Genomic DNA, 18,495 nt, shown 5'->3' with positions numbered 1-18,495 from the left:
TTAGAACCCGACTGACCCCCTCCTTGGCCTTTAGAAATAGATGATATGAGAAGCGAAATTGTCTTATAGTACCAACCCAAGAGAGGAAGGGAAGGAGACTGTATATACTATGACTTAACAAGGGAGATTACTGCCCATACATCATCAGGACAGTGGGATTTGATTGTAGTAGTAGTAGTAGTAGTAGTAGTTATAGGCGCCTTACAGGAGACCTACATACAAGTGGAGCAATCAAACACCATCACAACACACAGCATAGAACACCCTTAACGTTTGGCAGCATAAAAGGAACGAAATCGATTTACAAAGAGAAATTAACACCTTCGACGATTATTGTTCCTGCAAGCACTACATACATACCAAGATACAAAGAGGAAAATCAGGTAACTTCAGCATCTCAAGCCAACGCAAACTGAATGACGGCAGCGAAATATCGAAGGGAAGAGAGAAAAAAAGCATATTACTACATAACGAGAAGTGGAACGAGTAGAGAGAGAAGTTTGGGGCACATATCAGTAGGCAGAGAGGATGATTGTGACGTCAGCAAATATCGGAGGGGAAGAGAAGGGATAGAAAACGTACAACACTACATAACAAGGAGTGTAGAGAATAAGGCATGAGAGTAAGGCGTAGAGAGAGCAGTTTGGGGCGCGTTTAAGTAGGTAGAGAGGTAGATTAAGTGACGTCTGCAAATAACGGAGAGGAGGGAGGGGGTAGAAAACGAGTACCACTACATGAAAGGAAGTGCAGAGAGTAGAGAGTAGAGGGTAGAGACCAGTTTGGGGCACATCTAGCGAGACAACTCTTAAGACACTGACCTCACTTTCTTAATCAGCCCCTCCGTCCGTCAACATATTTTGACCCCAAATCTTGCCGGCGTGAAGATACCTGGTCCCTTCTCTATATCTTGCACTGTACATTCTCAACAAAAAGTTCTCGAACACCTGGGCACAATGGACGTGAAAATGAATCGATCGCGGCTAGTCGTCTCGAAAAGGTTGGTACCCTTGATTGTGATGACGCATCTGAATCCATTACTGTATATGATACGTTTCGATCCTGTGTTGATTTGATAGTCGCAGTAAGTCATGCTCACGTTAGTCTCAGTGGAGACCTCACAAGACCGGGGCAGTCATTATTATCCTCACATTGAAGGCCTCAGTTACCTGCAAACAGCACGGCGGATTGGTGTGTCGATCACTATCAGTCACTGTGGGCCAGCAGATATGTAGAAACAGATACCACTAGTGACACGCCTCGAAGCTCCGAAGCAGACTTAACAGCAGAATCGGCGCAGGCGGTTCATACACTCATTATTAAATCAGTACCTCCCATCCTCATATATCTTACACTTAACTAAGCTGTAGCAGTATGTTGTTTACGTATTAATTTTGGCAGATAATTTAATTTTGCACACTTCTACTGGCAATTATACTCAAACTATCACCTGTTCTACACAGGCGGGAGAGGAGTCTCAAAACTCTTCGTCCGTGTATCTGGGTCTGGATCTTAATGCGCAGGGCACCTGTATAGGTGCATAACACGCATATTTGAGTTGCGTTCTCAGAATGCATGGTATTATGTATCATCTGTTTTTGAGGGGTTATATCATGGCACAAATTTGGCCCGTCGCTGCTACACGATAAAGACACAAACTTGGAAAGGTGTATGTATGGAAGTCTTGAATGAAGGAACGAAAATAACAAATAGGAATGTTGAAGACCGAACTGGGAGAGTTTTAGGAAAGGAAGAGGAAGTGTGGATCAGCAGGAGCCATATTCTCAAACCTGTCGGCGCCCCAGAACACATTTTGACATGCTTTTCGTAGGAGTTTTGGGCATTTCCCGGGGTAGTTTGATGGCCCTGGTGGAAGTTTGACTCTTCTGCCATGCTATGATTGTGAAAAGGCACTCATGCAAACCCGACTGATCTCCTTTTTGACCTTTGGAAATAGTCGATGTGAGAGGTGGAAGCGTCTGAGGATCTTAACACTGAAAACCAAACTTGTAATGTACCAAGAGAAAAAAAAATGATAGGCTTAACATGAAGACAGCCTAAACGCACAAATAAAAAAATGTTGAACAAAGGTCTTACAAGATGTGAGAAAGACATGAGAAAAGAATAAAGAAAGAAGAAAAGATATAAAATGGAAAGAACAAAGAATAAAAAAATGGTTTGCTCAAGATAGGGTTGACATGAAAGAATGTTCTGAAATCACAGAAAAACAAATCTATCGAACACTCGTCACCAAAGATGAAATAACGTAATAACTACAAATATTATGTCATCATGAGTGAGCGATTCCTGTTTGCGAACATTCCCTAATTGTTTCACTGAGCATAAGAACAAAGGAGATAAATTCTGGTATGGCCAGTTCTAAGACGCTTTCGGATAACACAACAAATAGTTTCAAAGACCACAAAGGAGATTGGCCGTATTCTCATGAGTGTGTCATGTTCATGGTGCAGAAGCCTTGTCAAACTATCACTAGGCTCATGAACCTAAACATGGAAATACCAATAACCTCCATGAAATGAATATTGGCCCCAAGTGTCAAACTTTATTGAAGCGCAAGGAAACGATGTAATACGATGACAAGAAACAATGTGATGTGACGGGGTAATTACCAAATCGCAAAAGTTTTATGATCAGATTAGTGAACGTTCTTGAAAAAAAAGGAAACGAAAACTTTACTCACATGTTTTACCTCATGAAGATGAAGAAACTGATTGATTAAAATTGTGTGTGTGTGTGTGTATGTGTGTGTGTCACTTGTCTGTCCACAAAGTGAAATGAGCAGCAGTGTCACCTAAGAGTTATCCAAAATAATTAAAAAAGATAAGGTAAAGTTGGGTGCATTCCCTATAGCTGTGCACCACAGCACCACAGAAACGTCACTTTATTAATGACAGAGATGAACCTCAAGAAAGTGGGGGTAGTGAGCTGTGATTTCAAGATGACCATGAGGAGTAGAGAAAAAGAAAGGAAGGGTTCACTGTGCCCGTGGTTACCATCGATTCCTTTAAACACGACTCTTACGCCCTCACGCCCTAGGAAATACTGAAACTGGAAGGCAAGGGAAAGAGAACGAGATGAAGAAAAAGAAGAAAAAAGTATGGAGGGTCAGTTCAAGAAAACTGTTGGACTAGACAGGGCTCGAGGTTGATGTGATCATAAAGCTGAATTTCCTTAACATCACACATCAATCCCTGGTCCAGAAGCTCCCATAGTGGTGTTCAGGGAATTTGTGGGGTGGGGGGATACTTTAAATATTCTTGATTAACATGCAGCTCTGTAGTTTGTTCTTCCCCATTTTCACTTTGCCTCCTACTCAAGTCTTACATTCACAATCACATTCCATTTTTCATACCCAACACTACATGGTTGCCATCTCAATCCCATTAAAGCACGACTAAGATGTACAATGGTCACAACATTTAGTTCACAGTATTTTTGTGTCCAGAGAATCCCACTTTCAACATTATCTCATCAGTGTTCCTGTAGTTCTGGCTATGGGATATAATGGCAGCCATGTTCATGACACTACCTATTTTGGTCAAAGAATCCTAGTATCCTGACATGATGATTCAGGCAGGAGGAATACTAGTGTTGGTCAGTCAGTCAATCAATTGGGGGCATATGCCAGAGGGGCGCGCCACCTTGTCCACCCTACGACGCCAGGCCTGGGAGTCCCTCCAGGCAGTTTGATATTTACCTTGGCCTCCCGGCACTGGTGCAATTTATGTTCATATATTCTAAAACTTCTCAAGATTGTTTTGAGTAGGAATGCAAATGTCTGACTGCTTGAGTGCTACAAGAAATGGTATACTCCTGGTAACATGGAAAACTATGCACAAGATTAGCCAAAACAAAGCTAAAGGCTAACTAGCTCACTAAATCTATGTATTTGGGTAGAGAAATTAATCATAATAGACAATACTTTATTGTACTGAACTTTCAAAGGATAACTACGTTCACAACTACAGAACATTAAATAAGTGAACAGAGAAATGGACACACGTTTAAGCTTATAAACAAACAAGCTTATATGTGAATCTTTTGTCATTATACAAAACAACTGTTAACAAAGGAGAGAACCTGTTCTCTGACTGTCCTCTGACCACCCATATACACCCACGAGGATCCGGGCGACAATAAAAGCGAAAAACTCACAGCTCTGAGTTCTGGATATCACATGAGCTACAACAGTGACACCTGATTGAATGAGCAAACAGGTTACCCTGGATACACTCATACCACTCCCGACTGCAGCCATTCATTTTACAAATATCAACTACAGTGATCGCCCCGACTCCTCCCAGGTACTTATGAGATGTAGTAGGAAACTTGCTGCAGCTGTTACCCCTAGAAAGTGCTCTAGTCCAAGTACAGGTCTTTTAATATATTACTTTTAAAATACAACCTAATATAGCAATTTGATATACATGTATAAATATCAGCGTGTAAATTAAAGTAGTGTATGTGTGAGCTAAATTGTTTTCATGTATGACAATTGTTGGAAATTTAGCTAAATATATAAATCCATGTTACACATAACCAGATGTACATATATCACAATTTGAAGACCATTTATTCACACACATTTTAAAACAAATGTATTGTGAAGGGAGTATTGGTAACAAAGAGCACTGTCACATGAATTACAGCACTTTGTACAGTTGCAGACTCATTTGTGCCAACGCCACAACGGGGCCGACGCCCGCCCCTCACGCTGACCACATCGCAGCCTCCGAGCCTGGCCCATTTCACCTGCCGGAACTTGACTGGGGCACGTAACGTGAGCCACACCCATTAAAATTACTAGTAAAATACAAAAGCAATAAGTCACTAACAGCTGCAGAAAATAACAAGGGCACCATAACAAGTGTTTTGATGTAGGTCATGTGGTCAGTTTGAGCGGTGGGGGCAATGTCTGCCCTTTGTTAGTGGCATCTGCTATGTGACTTAAGCCTGTCACATTGCAATTTACCCACTTAAGTAGTATACCTGAATTAAATTAGAATAAATAATAATTATCATAAATCAGAAATGCAATGGTCAGTGACACCACTTAAAATAAGTGTCAGGTCCATACCTAATGGAAATATTCTGAGGGATAGTAATAGTATTTATACACATAACAATCTTTGGAATGCAATGCATGTACAATTTTTTTTTTCCAGATTGCATTTTTATAGAAAACATGCTTCTAATGTCACATTATTTTAAAACATTCTTCATATTGAAAATAATCACAGTCTTTGGGAGAGTTTAGGCTCGTAGAGCTAAAAATGTTTTCCAGACTCAGTGCAGTACACTGGAAACTTTACAATAGCTCGCTACTCTTTTAAAAACAATTTCAAAACAACATGCATGAGAAATTTTAGGTCAGTACAACAATAAAATAATGTCATCATTTTATATGTACATAATTTAATTTACAAAAATTTAGTATATACAAAATTAATAAAAAAAAAAAGAAAAAAAAGAGGCTTTCCCTTCAGCAGAAATTCAACAGCATACAACCTGAATTACCAAGAACTCCGATAAATGAGAGCTGTAAGTCTATTCCAATCCTGCACTGAGCGATGTTTCACCTTTGCATTGATTCCTAGAAAGTTTCTCCAAGCAAACACAAGCGCCTGCACCAGCTCGGTGCAAGGCAATATTACCTTCCCGGTAAACTTGTGTCGCCCGGGGATACCTTGCCCATTTACCTCCTAATCACTGCCCAAGATGCCAGAGATTCATATTGCAGCGAGCATCAGGACAGCACCGCTCATGTGTGCTAACAAGCGCATACTGTGGCAATAGAAAAGAAACTAACTTGTACCTTGTAATACTGAGGGCCGTCTGTTCGATTTTTTTTTATTTTTCTTGTTTTTTTATCAAGTCCTTAACATTAAAAATGTTTGAAGACTAGACTCAGGTTTGGGATTAATTCATCTGAATTTGCAATATGGCAGGCAAGTCGGTTACACAGTCATCTGGCTCCACATTAGAAAAAAATATTGTGGAAAAAATGTTGAGCACAACACATTATGCATATGAAAAATTATTAAAAATATTAATATGTAATTACCTAAAAATATTTCACTTTATGCATTATATTAAAAATGGAACCTCTACTTAGTAGAAATTCAACAAAACTTTTCCTAGTTATTGAGTAACAAAAAGATAGATTTTGTACTGCCCTGGCCTTGAAGGGTTTGGGAAGAGACACGGCTCAGCACGTGGCCAAGGGTGAGGGAGGCATCACATGGGCTTTGTGTGTATCAGAGGTAAACAATTCAAAAGTTGCTAATACACAGCATTACACTACAGCTTCTTCATGTCAAAAATGTACAAATTCCACACCTTGATAAATGTCTATTATCTGTATGTGAAAAAGGCCTCAAGCAGACCGGCACAGAAGCAGCCTGTGCCACGCGGACCAACAGGAGATGACCTTCCTGAGTGCGTCCAGCCCAGCCATCACCACCACAGCTGCTAAGGTACTTGTGCTGGAAACATTCATATCACAAGATTTTAACACGCAGGAGAGCAACTACCACTCCCACTAGCTCTCAGTGATGGCAGTACTCAAGGTGGTAAGAAAAGTAAAGGATGCCAAATCCTCTATCATGAGGGGGAAAGTTATGTTGACAAGACAAGAGAGGAGCCAGTGACTGGTGGACTGAGCACATGAGCCCTGTGACCTGAGGACAAGAGGCAGCCGAGCCCACTCCCTGATATGGAGATCCTAGAACCGTCCTGCCGCACCCGCCGTTGCCAGCAGCAGCAGCAGAGCAGCAGCAGCAGCAGCACCACTACCCACAGCACCGGTAACAACACCTCTCACAACCCATACACTGTTCAGTTTATTTTAAAGCTTGCATGGGGTTTGCTTCAAGGCTTCATTTTCCATAGACTGAGCTGGGATTTGACATCCACTGAATGTGTTGCACTGAGTGTTCACGTGATGAAAACTGAATGCAGTACATGATTAAATCTTCTAAATCTGATATATATAAAATCTTTGACGGGTAAAAATAGTAATATAAAATAGTTTTGTATGAATGTACTAACTGATTCAGTCTTCAACGTGGACAACTGGTAAACTGCTTGCAGAGGTGGACGGCTTGATTGGTGCAGCAAGACGAGTATTGCCATGAAACAGATTGTCACAACAAGACTTAAAAAAGATGAGAGGGGCTGCAGCCTAGCTCTGTGCCAAATATACATTTTTTTTTTTAGTTATTTTAAAAATTTACATATCAACCCTGAAAAATACAAGTCTTGGACCCATGGGTAATAAATAAAATTTCGGAACACACTAATATTGATCATTGGAAAATTTACTCTTTTAATTGTTGCATCTAAATAATAATAATAATAATAATAATAATAATAATAATAATAATAATAATAATAATAATAATAGTAATAGTAATAAAAAAGGTACATATCTACCAATAATTAAATAGGTAGTTAGTCATAATTTTGCCAGCTAATAAACACTATAGTTAACTTGCAAGTCCCGTAGTAAGGTGGGGCATGAGGGGGCCTGAGGGGGATCCACCCACGGAAGAATAATAGTCCAACCGATCGTCCAAGGAATCAGAGTCCTGGTAGTCCTCGTCCTCGTTCATGTTGGTCTCAGACATCATTTCCAAGATCTCATCATCATAATAATTGCTGCCGCCATCTGAAGACGAGGCCCGGGGGGTGGAGGCAGGGGTGGGGGCGGGGGACAGCTCCAGTGACTTCATGCGGCAGGAGCAGGGGTGGAAGAACCGAGGGTCAATGAGCACCTCGCCACAGTCCCCTCGGAAGATGATGCCACAGCACACCTTCTCCCTGTAACAGAAAAGCGAGTGTAAGCAGGGTTGGGGACTTAACTATAAAAAGAGTAATTTAGATACTGTAAGATGTCAATTCAACATGACAGGTCCCAAAGACTCGTATCAGGTTTGTGCTAAATTGAAGTGTTATTTCAATTAAATTTACTGACTTAGTATTTTATACTTATTACATATTTGCAAAAAATGTATAAAGAACTGAGCATGTGTCTCTCCTGAACAAAGTGGGGGTGACAAAGCAGAGATTCTCTGAGGACTAGATGCTACCACAAGGAACAGACAGACTACAATGGCCTTGCACTTCTACTGGGGCAGGATCCCAGTCAGGCTGGTGTATCTACTTACATCCAGCTTACTCTACTTTATGCCGGATAATACAACACAGCGCTACAATTGGTGTAAACTGAATGTATGTCTGAGTGCTGGTGAAATATATGCCATCAACAGTGCCAACCAATCAAAATCCTGTCTGAGCCTGCACAAGCCAATCACGTATGAATTTTACAAAAACATTCATCACCATCAACAAGCCACTGGTCTAAGTAAGGACAAAGACTGAACTTTGTCACTATTTCGGGCCTGATATTATGCCACAGCAGGGTTGAATGTATCTCATAAATGGTGAGGTCTGGTAGTATAATAGAGTTGTTGTAAACATTTGCTGGCTGCTGCGTCCACACAATAACAAACTTGCAGTGCAGTTCTCTGACAGCAAACCCGGACTCTTTGACAAAAACTCCACTTGATAGTATTGATGTCAGCAGCACTCTGCACCCTCAACCCATCACTTCAATCAAATGGACTCAAGAAATAAGGTAACACAGGAATCAAACTGCTGAATTACTCCTTCAGCCAAAATTGATGTAGCTGAGCTTAGATCCTCCCTTTAACATTACTCCTTCAGCCGAAATTGATCTGGCTGAGCTAAGGTCCTCCCTTTAATGATTGATTTCTAGTTCTGGTGACTTTATCACTCACATTTTCTGCTTCATGCACCAATCCACCATCCTCATGATATTACCTTCATAACCCTTCACTCCAATGTTTGAATTTCTGCCTGACATCTTCCTTGATGCAGCAGGATATCAATTGGATAGTTTTTGAATATACAAAAATAAATTTTAAAACACCCATTCTTATGTGCACGAAAAAAAAAACCACACAGAGCACACTTACTGTTTCCAGTATGACAGATCCACGAAGCTGCTGAGCTGGAACTGTGAAGGGGCGGAATTCTTCCTCTTTGCAGCCCCTGATAGTATCGTCCGATCCTGTGAGTCTGCATCATCCTCCGAAGGATAGGGGGAGGGGTAGGGGGATGGGGCCAGGGAGCCAGGCACAGACGGGCCAGATCCATCACTTAACCTCTCGTCACCCACAGCAATGTCATCACTCAGGGCTCCGGGGGACCTCTCCCGCCCAACCTTCCTGATGTACCTGGGAACATTATGATCTGTGAGTCAACGGTTTGGGTCATGTCAACCAAACATGCCTCCTGCTCACCAGTCATACTTGCTGGATTTAAGCACAGGCTGACTTTTAACTACATAAATTTACATAAAATAACCTGTCTTAATATTTATCAATTCTTTGTTCATGTATTAGCTGCTATCACTACTAATTAATGTGAAGGACACATAAAAAACTTTGCAAAGGGACTCTCTTAAATATGACAAGTTTATCATATATAAACAACAAGACTAAATAAGTAGGGAACATTAAAACTAAAGGCACAAATCCTTCCCATGTAATATGCGAATAACAATAATGAAATATAAACACAGCAAAGAAACATGTACTGACCTGTGCTTCTTCTTGATCTTTTCCTTCAGTGGCTTATCTGGGTTGTCAATGTTCTTCTTTATTTTCTTACTTTTGAATTTAGTTAATGATTTTGTACCAGGTCCAGCCCGGGCATCCACCACCTGAGGAAACAAGAAAAAAGTTTTGTTTAGTCGGCGCAACATCTGTGGTCATATGCCGGAGAGAGACAGAAGGGGAAGGAATTATAGGAGAAGGGAACAGATCTCAGGAGACGGGACACAACCTCTGATTAATACCTGGTACCCATTCACTGCTGGGTGGAGAGGGGCCTACTGGAAAAGCCACCCAAATTTTTCCACTCCACCCGGGAATTGAACCCGGGCTCTCTCGGTTGTGAGCTGAGTGTGCTAACCACTGCACCACGAAGCCCCACATTTTAACTTTTACTTACATCAACACAACTAAGGTGACTAGCTGTACTGCCAATTTCTAAATAACATAGCCTGTCTAATTATTGCTTTTATGCCTTTTCAAATACCATAACCTTACTCTTGCCAAATTTCAACCTTCTCCTCTTCCATACCCTGTGAAATTCATCCACAATCATCTGCAGCATCCTTTCACTTTCAGCTAACAGCACTAATGCATATATGAAAATACTAATTCCCATAACTGATAAATATTAAAGTATTCCATTACTTTTCTCCACATACAGGACAGTTCTCATCGACTTAAAATTATACCTAGTAAGAAAAGACACAATAATCTACATAGAAAATATCGTAATCCCATTCAGAAGTTCATCAGAAGCTAGCCAATCTAATTCAGGTGAAACTAAGCAAAGGTGTGGCTGGTGTAGTAGACCAAACCATTTACACTTACATGGTGCCAGTTACGATCAGTCCCCTTGGGCAGCTTCTTCCAGCGCTTCACTAAGAGGACACAGGCATTGCAAATTTCCCCAGATCTCCGTTCCTTCAGGTTAAAGCAGTCCATAAAGTCATCTTCATACTTCTTTGAGTCTGTGAAGCGTGAGCTGGGGAGGAAAAAGACAAGAATTAGCCTGATGTCATCCTGGGTTTTAAGTGATAAAAATCCTTAATGCATAAACCAGGGAAACCTAACCTCTTTGGCTGGGCACGCACCATGTTTCTATTTAAAAAATCTGAAAAATATGTACATTTAACCCAGTAGCAGCAATGGGCCAAATTTGTGGCTTTACGGTGTAGCAGCAATGGGCCAAATTTGTGGCTTTACGGTGTAGCAGCAATGGGCCAAATTTGTGGCTTTACCGTGTAGCAGCGACGGGACAAATTTGTGGCTTTACAGTGTAGCAGCGACGGGACAAATTTGTGGCTTTACCGTGTAGCAGTGACGGGCCAAATTTGTGGCTTTACCATGTAGCAGCGACGGGCCAAATTTGTGGCTTTACCGTGTAGCAGTGACGGGCCAAATTTGTGGCTTTACCGTGTAGCAGCAACGGGCCAAATTTGTGGCTTTACAATGTAGTAGCGATGGGCCAAATTTGTGCCATGATTTTAACCCCCCAAAATAGATGATACATAAACTGATCACAAATGCTTTGATGTATATTATGAAATGGTTTGTGTGGGGGGTGATTTTTTCTCATTTTTTCTCCCTTAGAGGGACCATTAAGAATCATGATCCCCGGGTTAATGCATAAGCCAGGGATACCTAACCTCTTTGGCTGGGCACACACCATATTTATATTTAAAAAATCAGATAAATATGTACATTTAAAACGGTATACGGCGTTTTATAACCAATTATTTTATGAACCTTATCAGCGTTGCCAGATTATCACACTCCAAGCATCGGATTTTTCAGTTTCCGGCATCACAACTAATGCGAAAAAATAGAAACACATTAGTAGTCAACCTTTTCGACGGTAACTATTAATCTAGCTATTGGGGTGGAGGAGACAGTTTTGGGGTCAGAAATGTAATAGGCTGAGGACAACAATCTGGCACCGCTGAAGCTTATTGCAGTGCTCCAGTCTGATCATATGCACAGCAGGAGCATCATTAGCTGCCTGCAAGCATAAGTTTGGCAGGATTCCCTTCCACTGCCATCCTCACTGAGTCATGTTGTGAACCCTAAAACTTCTTAACACAATGTATTGCTTGTGCTCCATTCCTGCTCTGTCCAAATATTATCAAATCTATTTCAATGGAGGCCTTCACATCAGCAGCATGAAGTATTCAGTTAAACATATAGAGACGCATGTGTGACCAATGATGTCTTTCAGGATTTGTACAAGTGACTTCAACCACAATGCCCCCCATTAATGCTCCAAGTGGTACCGTTGTTGCTAAGTGGTTGCATGTGCTTGTAAATCTGAACCTAAAATCATAAATCATTAGAAAGGCTGATTGTGGAGAGGGTCTCATGCCCCCACCTTTCTCAACCAACTCAGCTAGGGTTGACTTTCCAAGTGTGAAGTAAACATGCCCACACCCATCCATTTCCCAGCCCTGCCCACGAATATGGAACAGAAACTACGGGATTGTTAATGAGAAGAGTATATACTTAATCCCACAATATTTATCAGTGAAAAGCATATTTTAGGGGTGGGCTTCAATTATATTGCAACATATCATGTTATTCCTATTAAGGAACCACATTAGTATGACAAGGATTACCTAGTGGGTAACAATAATAATAGATGGGGATGAAATTTTTTTCTTTTGTGCTGCAGGTGATTTATCAACTCTGCTGAAGAGTTGACTGGCAAGTGTAAACACAACCATAACCAATATAAAAAAGTAAAGTTAAAGGTTTTCACCAGCCATAAACCAGCCGCTTGTCCTGCATAATATTACAGTGCAAGCCCTCTATAGAATATGTGCAGGCAAAACATTACTCGCACTGCTTCTAATAGAAGTTGAGTGAGTAGGTTGTCAAGGCTTTCTGTCTCCGATACTATACACTTTACACCTTAGATAAACTTCATATTCATGGCGTGAGCTCTTTCAATTTTTTAAACTTAAGTTCCTCCACCCACCAGCTCAGCTCAGCCTTATTTAGGAGGAACAATGCCTTAAAAATGGGGGAATGGAGCAGAATACCTACTATGTAAAATCACTATTTCATGGCACCCCCCCTTGAAGGTTTATTTTCTATATGCCCATTACTAAAGTATGCGATATTATTCACCGATTTCTGTCACTTTTTGAAACCTTAGCAAACATTTGTGAAATTTTCAATAAAATCCTGAGTGGCAACTGTACCCTTGGTTCAGCAACAGGTAGCTCCTCAGCGCTCTCCACGCAGCACCAGTGTCGCAGACACAAACATGCGGAGACTCAGGAAGTTGTTGATTTTTATGGGTGATTTCCCTTGGCATCTGGGAGGTAGCCATGTCCAATGTAGCAAGGTAGACGCTGAATACGACACGAAAGCACAAAAATGCTGGCCGAGCCTTCCTCCTGACACACTTAGGATTTGTGATGGCAAAGGTAAAGGAACAAACACTAGCGTCCCAAGAAGCCAGGAAAATGCCAAAAGCAAAACAGTGCATTCCAGACACTATATACTTTCCTGGCAGCTTTGAGTGTAAAAACTATAAAAGACTCAGAACAATGTCATGGTGGTGCCTCATAACACCCTCCTCAAGAGAAGGGAACAGATGCCATAGTAAATTATGTATATAATAAAAAATAAATAAAATGTTTATGATACTCTGCCCTAAAAGTTTTCTTAATGATTCTGTACCCTAACCTGACCTATTTCACTCATCACAAAAAGTCAAAGCAATGTCTAAAACTCACGAGGCTTATTACTCAACCTTCCTCAGTGGTTCATTCTCAGTAGGTGAAAACCTTGCCCAGACTTTTTTTTGCCTTTGTTCCAAGATATCTTTTTTCCTCAATATTTAATCAGACTTGCATTCATCTTAGCCACATGTGAGACAATCATGTTGAAATGTTTGACAGGCAGTACAATAAATTCTAATAAGTGGATTTCAATTTGATGCATAATTCAGCACAAGGTATTCTCCTCCACCCTCTTCCTCTTTCCTTGACAGAGTGGATTTAGTGAAAACACACACTCCTTCAGATGTTTATCCCCTTAAAACTTGCCGACCTAAAATTTGTACTTGGCTATTACAGCGGACACAGGTATCCCTTTCCACGTTTTATCACTTCTTTGTACAACTGCAAGCCTCTCTAATCATTCACATGGTACCACTTGTCATGCCCCGAGAGCTTATTTTCTATTTCCTCTATTTTCCTACATGACCTCTGCGTGTATCAAACAACACACGAGAAATTAATCAAGACCAGGAGAGGGTATTCGCCGGCTGCCTGGGATGGGATTGAACCCGCGACCAGCGTGACGAGAGAGCCACTCCTTACCAAGTCGGCCAAACAGGTACCCCCTGGCTAAGTGGGTTATGGGAGGCTTGTTCAACAGGCATAGTCGCCGCACTACACTTCCTTCTTCAGATTTCTAAAAACATTTGACATGACGGTGAAACAAACTGCATGGCTAATTGACACAAAGTACGATTGAATAATGCAACAGCAGCGGTAGGATGCAGACTAAGCAAATGTAAACAAACCCGATGCCTGAGGTCCAATATGCGGACCCAAATTTTAACATTCACTCAATTTTGTGAAATATTGTGAAATATTCTATAAAGATTAAAAACTTGGCTTTAAAAGATGTTATGTATGTCTGTTAAGTTGGGTTTTTCAATACTTGACAAACATAAAGATTCGTGATTTTCGGATCATTGGCCAGAAAAAATATGAAATCATTGGGCCTTGGTTATATTGCATACAATATCCATGGAAGTGCAACATATAGAAACATATTGGAAAGTTGGAAAGTTTCGTTTAGTCAGCGCAACATCTGTGGTCAGATGCCAGAGACAGGAGGAGAAGGAATAATAGGAGAAGGGAACAGATCCCAGGAGATGGGACACAACCCCCTATTACTACCTGGTACCCATTCACTGCTGGGTAGACAGGGGCGTAGGGTATCGGAAAAGCCGCCCAAATTTTTCCACTCTGCCCGGGAATCGAACCCAGGCTCTCTCGGTTGTGTGCCGAGTCTGCTAACCACTACACCACGAAGCCCCCACAAACATATTGGATCTGATGGTTTTCTATACACAGTTAAAGTCAAATAATCCGGCATCCAATACACCGGAAATTCTGATGGTTCAGCCGAGGATCAATTTTAGCTTTTTTGTGCAACATTGAAAACAATCTGGAGAAAAATCCAAAACTACCAAAAATATAGGAAAGCAGTGCACCACATCACATTCTGCACCAATGCTGACACTCACAAATTACCGGAAACTGAGAGAACATACTTATGAAGAAAGACTGGAGAAATTGGAACTAACAACACTGGAGAGCAGAAGAGAGAGAGGGGACCTAATAGCATTGTACAGGATACAAAAGGGATTGGAGAAATTGGACAGGGAAGACCCAGTGGTACATGACAGAAGTGACAAGAGGCAATGGTAAGAAATTGAAGAAGAGCGACTGTAGGAGAGACATCAAGAAATAGTTTTCCATACAGAAGCATAACAACATGGAACAGACTTGACGAGGAGACTGTGTGTGCAAAAACGATTCATGAATTTAAAGCCAAACTGGATAATAAGCGTTATGGAGACGGGACAGCACGAGCCTAGTATAGCTCTTTTCCTGTATGTCACAACTAGGTAAATACAAGCCACCCAGTTCATGGCGTGTTGATCCAGTTGGCTGTTCGTCACACTGTCATCTCCCTAATTTGCTTCTTTTTATCTATATTTTTCCACTATAATGGCTCCTGCTACACCACCTTCTACAGGGAAGAGGAGGCATATTACAATCACCACTCCCAGTGCTTGTAAACAAAGGAAACACTTGTGTTTTTGGTATGAGTGGCCAGGGTCACCTCTGCTGCATCTTCTTACATTGTCAATGTCTCATTCAACTATGATTGTTGTTCCCAGGAAACGGTCACCTATAAAAGGTACTGCAGGAATATTGGGAGGCAGTTGTTGATGTGGGATGCCATTTATAGCTATAGCAGCGCGTGGCCTCGGTGGTCATCTCCGTAACATTGGCCCTTGAGCCTGTGGTGGGAGGAAGCCCATTACCCCAGGACACAGGACCAGCATGACATCCAGGTTACCACAGTTTACCTTCCCCAGGTTTCCCCATTTGTCAACCAGCCCAAAAAGGAGGAACAGCTGGGTGAGCTGCACGCCGACTGCCCAGGCCGGGATTCGAACCCGGGCCTGCGGAGTAGAAGCCAGTTACGCTGACCACTAGACCAGAGGCTGTTAGATATAGTGTAAAAGCACGCACAGGTAGTCTGAGTTATGATGTACAGTATACAACTTATGACTAGGCCAATAAAATTAGCAATACTTGGTTAAGTATAGAGTTGACATCAAATATCCTGCCATGGGTAGAGCAGTGGTTTGTTTACTTAGTTCCCGTGCTTGATAAATTTGATGGATCCTGATTTGAGACGTGGAGCAATCCCGGGGCTGGCATCATAGGGTGGCAGAGGCAATGCGTCCCTTCAGCATATGACCCCATCCATTGAATAATGAATTAACTTGACTATTTGACTGTTAAAACTTCAGCAGTCAAGAGGAAGGGCACAGATGTATCATATATATGTTATAACAGTCAGCCTTTCACCATTGCAATTTTCAACAACGTGGATTTCATCAGTGAGATCCAAAAATATATTTAGAGATTTATCTGCTACTTTTAAACATAAATGGGTGGTATTGTCATGGAATGATTATGATTCAATACCAGGGATTTAGATGTACCTTGTTGTGTAACGTACCCGCCGGCATACCAACACCGCGGAAGCCAGTTAAAAGCCAACACTCTCCCTTCCAGTCACTTACAGTGCTTATTTGGCTCACCTTGTTATTGTTCAAATGAGCTGACCAATAAAACATGTGTTGTTCACTCTAAATGAGGCAGACATTTTTTTGTTTGTTTGTTTTCTTGATTTACTGATGCTGTGCACATTACTTCATGAATACAATGTCCTGAACATTAGTTGTAGCATTGCACAGCCTTTTGGGGGCCGCTTGATTACCATCTCATGTGATTACTAACATTATAGTTATGAAAAGAAAATTGTTATTTAATGAAATTTCTTTTTCTGTGTTAACACAGAGGTAATAAAGTGATACTAAAGTAGAAGAGTTATGAATGTATGAACTAATAGTACTTTATTGAGGCTCAAGTATCTGGTTCTCAAAATTTAAATATAATACTGAGAGTCATGAAGTGCACTCACTGCCAAGGCCATTCTCAGACAATGCTTGTGACAGAATGAAGACAGTTGGCAGTGCTGCAGGTCTGGGATGTTTGACCTTTGCACGGCCTGATTAACAGTCACTTGAAGGTCAATATTCAACACATGTTACTGGCTGAGCTGCATAGAGCAATCCCTGGGTCAAGCATGGCTATAATACAACAGGGGGCACCACTGCTACAGCAGTGTAGCATCAAGCATGAAGCTTCCGCCTAATGACGGCACAAGAAACATTCAAGGCAAGTAAAGGCTTGTTTGACTGTTTCAGGAGAGGCCCAGCTGTACAATACTGATCTACAAGGTGTAGTGGCTAGCTGTGACGAAGCAGCAGCCAGGAGCCTCCCAGAAGCATTAGAAAAAAATGTAATTTTCCTTTTTTATGGATTTTTTTCTTGGATCAAGAAGGTAGTCAGGAACCTAACTCCCCCTTGCTATTCATGCCATTCAGTGGAAAAGAAAGGTTACTTATTCAACTCCTTTCTATGGTTTCCTTTACATGCATATGAAAATACTGCTTTGTCTTTCTATCTAACCACAGCTACGGAGAATCAGGCTGTCTTGTATCTGTGTATGACTTTAAGGTATTGGTTCTCAACCCCTTTTCTTGCTCATAACTTAACCTCATCCGAAATAGCCAAAAATACAAATTTAAAAAACTCATACATAGCCAAGCAAGGCTGTTTCAGAGTTAACCAGTGTTTCTTATCAATTCTTGCATAAAAGACTAAGACACCACAAGGGAACTGGAGCAGACCAGGTACATACAAATTTATAAAGATCTGGAATACTGTCTTGTGCAATGGGGCCATGGGGGCAGTGGTTGTAAACAAGGCATGGAACAGAAGAGAATGAGGCGCACTATGCCTGTAAGGAAAGCTGGTTTGGGGCGTATACTTTATGAGTTGTATCTGGTGCACACAAACCTGAACTATTCTTGAATTTGAAAATCTGACTCATCCCTGTGTGTCTATATGATCAAAAAGTAAAGTCGCCCAATGAGCAGCCATGTTTCTCTTGCCCTGTGCCAGTGAGGAGGGTTCAGGATGGATGCGAGACAGGCAACATTTGTTATGAAATGACATAGTCCAGACTCTTGCCATATTCCTTGCTATAAACCAGATCTCCAACCAATTTACATGCTACTGTCAGACTGGTTGATAAATGGCTACCTGGGGAAGGTAACTGTGGCAGGCCATATGTCACACTGGCCCCATGTACCACAGCAATGGGTTGATTTCCACCATAAGCTCACAGGCCAATATGACGGAGATGAGCACTGAGGCCACGCGAAGCTATTGCGTATACTCTGAATTTTACTTTATGTAAAGTTTGGCACCTTCAAAAACAAGCCTGTTTGTCTCAACAATAAGACTTGTTCTGGAACATACACCCCTTCATCAATGATCATCTTCAGCTGATCTGGGAATGTTGATTTTGTTTCAAAGTCAGCTGATGCTGATTCCCAGGTAACCCAAGATTTATTTGAGTTTTTAAGTTGTAAACACTATCATTTTAAATTAATACGTTTCACAAAACTGTGAAACCAACCTTGGCTAACCTGAAATGATTTTCCCTC

General features: G+C 41.2%; 1 protein-coding gene across 2 annotated transcripts in view; it reads right to left on the bottom strand.

The window, feature by feature from the left end:
* Window positions 1–3,927: 3,927 nt before the first annotated feature.
* LOC126988745 (SIN3-HDAC complex-associated factor-like) overlaps window positions 3,928–18,495 on the bottom strand; it is a 40,867-nt gene continuing 26,299 nt past the window's right edge. For both annotated transcript variants that reach the window (XM_050847116.1, XM_050847115.1), the window contains exons 3-6: window positions 10,488–10,641; window positions 9,645–9,766; window positions 9,018–9,278; window positions 3,928–7,839 (exon numbers count right to left, since the gene is read on the bottom strand). In XM_050847116.1, coding sequence (XP_050703073.1) covers window positions 7,506–7,839; window positions 9,018–9,278; window positions 9,645–9,766; window positions 10,488–10,641 — 871 coding nt within the window. In that variant the 3' untranslated portion in view covers window positions 3,928–7,505. The remainder of the gene's footprint in view (window positions 7,840–9,017; window positions 9,279–9,644; window positions 9,767–10,487; window positions 10,642–18,495) is intronic.

Source organism: Eriocheir sinensis, chromosome 70, assembly GCF_024679095.1.
Source record: "Eriocheir sinensis breed Jianghai 21 chromosome 70, ASM2467909v1, whole genome shotgun sequence".
Lineage (NCBI taxonomy): Eukaryota > Metazoa > Arthropoda > Malacostraca > Decapoda > Varunidae > Eriocheir > Eriocheir sinensis.
This window is presented reverse-complemented; position numbering and strand designations above follow the sequence as displayed.